This window comes from Oncorhynchus nerka, linkage group LG17 (genome assembly GCF_034236695.1).
Source record: "Oncorhynchus nerka isolate Pitt River linkage group LG17, Oner_Uvic_2.0, whole genome shotgun sequence".
In the NCBI taxonomy this organism is placed as follows: domain Eukaryota; kingdom Metazoa; phylum Chordata; class Actinopteri; order Salmoniformes; family Salmonidae; genus Oncorhynchus; species Oncorhynchus nerka.
This window is the reverse complement of record NC_088412.1, coordinates 6,187,816-6,190,734: the sequence shown is the minus strand read 5'-3', so window position 1 is coordinate 6,190,734 and position 2,919 is coordinate 6,187,816. Positions and strand designations below refer to the sequence as shown.

The window sequence follows — 2,919 nt, the reverse complement described above, 5'->3', positions numbered from 1 at the left end:
TAAATACAACGTTAACTAGATATTATCTGTGTCATTTATAGCCTGGCACAGATAGTAAAACTACATTAAATACAACGTTAACTAGATATTATCTGTGTCATTTATAGCCTGGCACAGATAGTAAAACTACATTAAATACAATATTAACTAGATATTATCTGTGTCATTTCTAGCCTGGCACAGATAGTAAAACTACTGTAGCGACCCGCACAGACAGCTGTGTGTTATGTGTTCGGCTAGTAGCTGGTTGTGTTGTACTTACCAGTTCCCAGTGTTCGCGGGGTCCGACATGCCAATCAACCTGCTATCTGCCAATCACAGGAATGCCTGGGATGTTCTGATGCCGGGCATCCTGGTGGTTGGCGGAGTGGCGTGGAGGGGGCGGGGCATTGGAAGTTAAGGTTCAGCCTTTGTTCTCTCTCTTCCGTCTGGGCTTCACAAGAGAAGGTCCCGATTGGCTTGTGGGGTATCTTTCATTTATTTGGCGTGAGCTAAGGCCAAACAGTAGCCGGTGTAAAGTTGCTAATAAACCGTCAATTCGTAACTCAATCCTCTGTCTGGACAATTGTTCCTTTATGATCTAGTCAGGTCATTACACTACATTAAATACAACGTTAACTAGATATCATCGCCACATAACTTATGTCGAATTTAAAAGACACCGTTACCGTTAGTAACGTCTGTTACACTGTAACTTACAGGCGGCCTCACATAAAAACCTATTGGTTAACAAAGCTTTGATTATGACCAAAGTCTATAGTAGTGAAAACTCTCTCTCTCTATTGTAACTTACCACACATTCACATCACTGCCTCGACATGAATGTGTCCTGTCAGAGCCGTTTCCTGGCCGTTAACTGTTAACAGGCTCGAGCCACAGCTTAACCAATGAGCTACAAGGAGGACTGACAGTCACGAGCGGTGCAGCAGCCTCTGCAGCAGCAGCCTCCCCGGGTCCTAGTGCCCGCCCGGTAAGACGGTTAAGATGCGATGGAAACGGAGAGAAAATAAATCACAGAGAAAATATATTGACTGATATATTGAATTGTTTAGGGAAGCTTTAGCTTTGGCTTTAATACATTCTGAAAATACTTGAAAACCAAAAGAGAAAAGAATCTGGTTCTAGCTCTCCTCAGGAACAACAAAACCCTCACAGACCAACTTCTTCTTCTATGATATAATGGAGGTCCTCAAACCAACGTTAAAGGTGCATGGCGCCACCTCCTGTTCTGGAGTGTGTTCAATCACTGTTTACACCACTCTAAATCCTCCTACCTAACTCAGTACTTCTGAGAAAATAAAAGAGTCCTACTAACTTCTAATAGACCCTCCCCCATCCCCCAAATCACTTCCAAGTGTAATGTTTACTGTTCATTTCTGATTGTTTATTTCACTTTTGTTTATTGTCTATTTCACTTGCTTTGGCAATGTAAACATCTATTTCCATGCCAATAAAGCCCTATGAATTTAATTCAATTGAGAGAGAGACAGTTCCATTTTAATGTATAGGGGACATGAGTCAGTCATGGTTATTCATGGTTATGTGATGAGGCAGCCCAGTCGGTTACATGAACCAGTCTATTCTCTGAAAGGGGTCCAGACAGCCTGTTCCCAACAGTGGGGTCAGTGGGATTGGATAGGGGCCCCTCTCTCTCTCTCTGACTGGAGGAGAGAAGTGAAATTGTGTCTCCTCTGGTCAACAATACTCACCTTGAAAGACTCCACAGCCTGTTGGAGCTCCTTCAGCTCCTTCTCTCTCTCCTGGAATCTCTGCTGGACCTTCTGCTGACTCATCCCCAGCTGCCTCTGTGGAGAATCACTCTTCAATGAGCTATCAAGCTTTATTAGTCCAGTAGATCAATAGTATAGTAATGTGACATAGGACCCATAGAGAGGAAGGTCGACAATCCTGAGGAAGTCCCTTTACAATATTATATTATGTTGCTATGTGAATCATTATAGTTTTTATGGTAGGCCTTCATGTATCAAGGGGTTGAGACTGAACTTTGGACTCATAAAAGGCCATTCAGAATGATAATAGTGTTTGACGTTAGAAAATGGTGATACATTTGTAGAATCTGGGTTAACATATCTATATACTCAAGGTTTGTGTTCATATTTGTGGATCCATTTCATATTGTATATAATATAATGATCTCATATTCAAACAGATTTAGTTCCTACTGTATCTTTAATTCTTTGTTTATCAGACAGCCACCAACAAGTTGTTCTGGTCTTACCTGTTTCTCAGTCCTCTCTGCTGCAGCTGACACTGTATCATGGCCTTTATGTTCATCCATCACACACAGCAGACAGATACACTGCTGATCGGTACGACAGTAAACCTCCAGCAGTTTGTCATGATGAGAGCAGATCTTCTCCTGTAGTTGTGCGGTGGCTTTGACCAGCTTGTGCTTCTTCAAAGCAGGAAATTCATAGTGAGGTTGGAGGTGAGTCTCACAGTAAGAGGCCAGACACACCTGACAGGACATGAGGGCTTTCTGCTTTCTGGTCCCAGTGCAGAAATCACACGCCACATCTCCAGGTCCAGCATAGCACAGAGCAGGAGGGGGAGCAGCCTGGAGTCCTGTCTTCCTCAGTTTCTCCACCAGCTCAGCCAACATGTTATTTTTCCTCAGATTAGGCCTTGGAGTGAAGGTCTCTCTGCACTGAGGACAGCTATAGACCCCTTTCAGGACATCCTGATCCCAGCAGCCCTCAATACAGCTCCTACAGTAACTGTGTCCACAGGGAATAGCCACCGGCTCCTTCAGTAGATCCAGACAGACAGAACAACAGAACTGGTCCTGGTCCAGCAGAACTCCCTGCTGAGCCATTTGGACGGTTGTTCACTCTCTCACAGACAGACGACACAGAGACTCAGATCAGTTTCGTTTCCTCAGAAGAGAGTTTGTGGGAA

General features: G+C 43.9%; 1 protein-coding gene across 1 annotated transcript in view; it reads right to left on the bottom strand.

Moving 5' to 3' along the window:
- LOC135561374 (tripartite motif-containing protein 16-like) overlaps positions 1-2,919 on the bottom strand; it is a 7,188-nt gene extending 4,269 nt beyond the window's left edge. Inside the window, exons 1-2 of the mRNA XM_065002868.1 lie at positions 2,222-2,919; positions 1,710-1,838 (exon numbers count right to left, since the gene is read on the bottom strand). Of these exons, the coding sequence (XP_064858940.1) occupies positions 1,710-1,838; positions 2,222-2,836 (744 nt within the window). The 5' untranslated portion in view covers positions 2,837-2,919. The remainder of the gene's footprint in view (positions 1-1,709; positions 1,839-2,221) is intronic.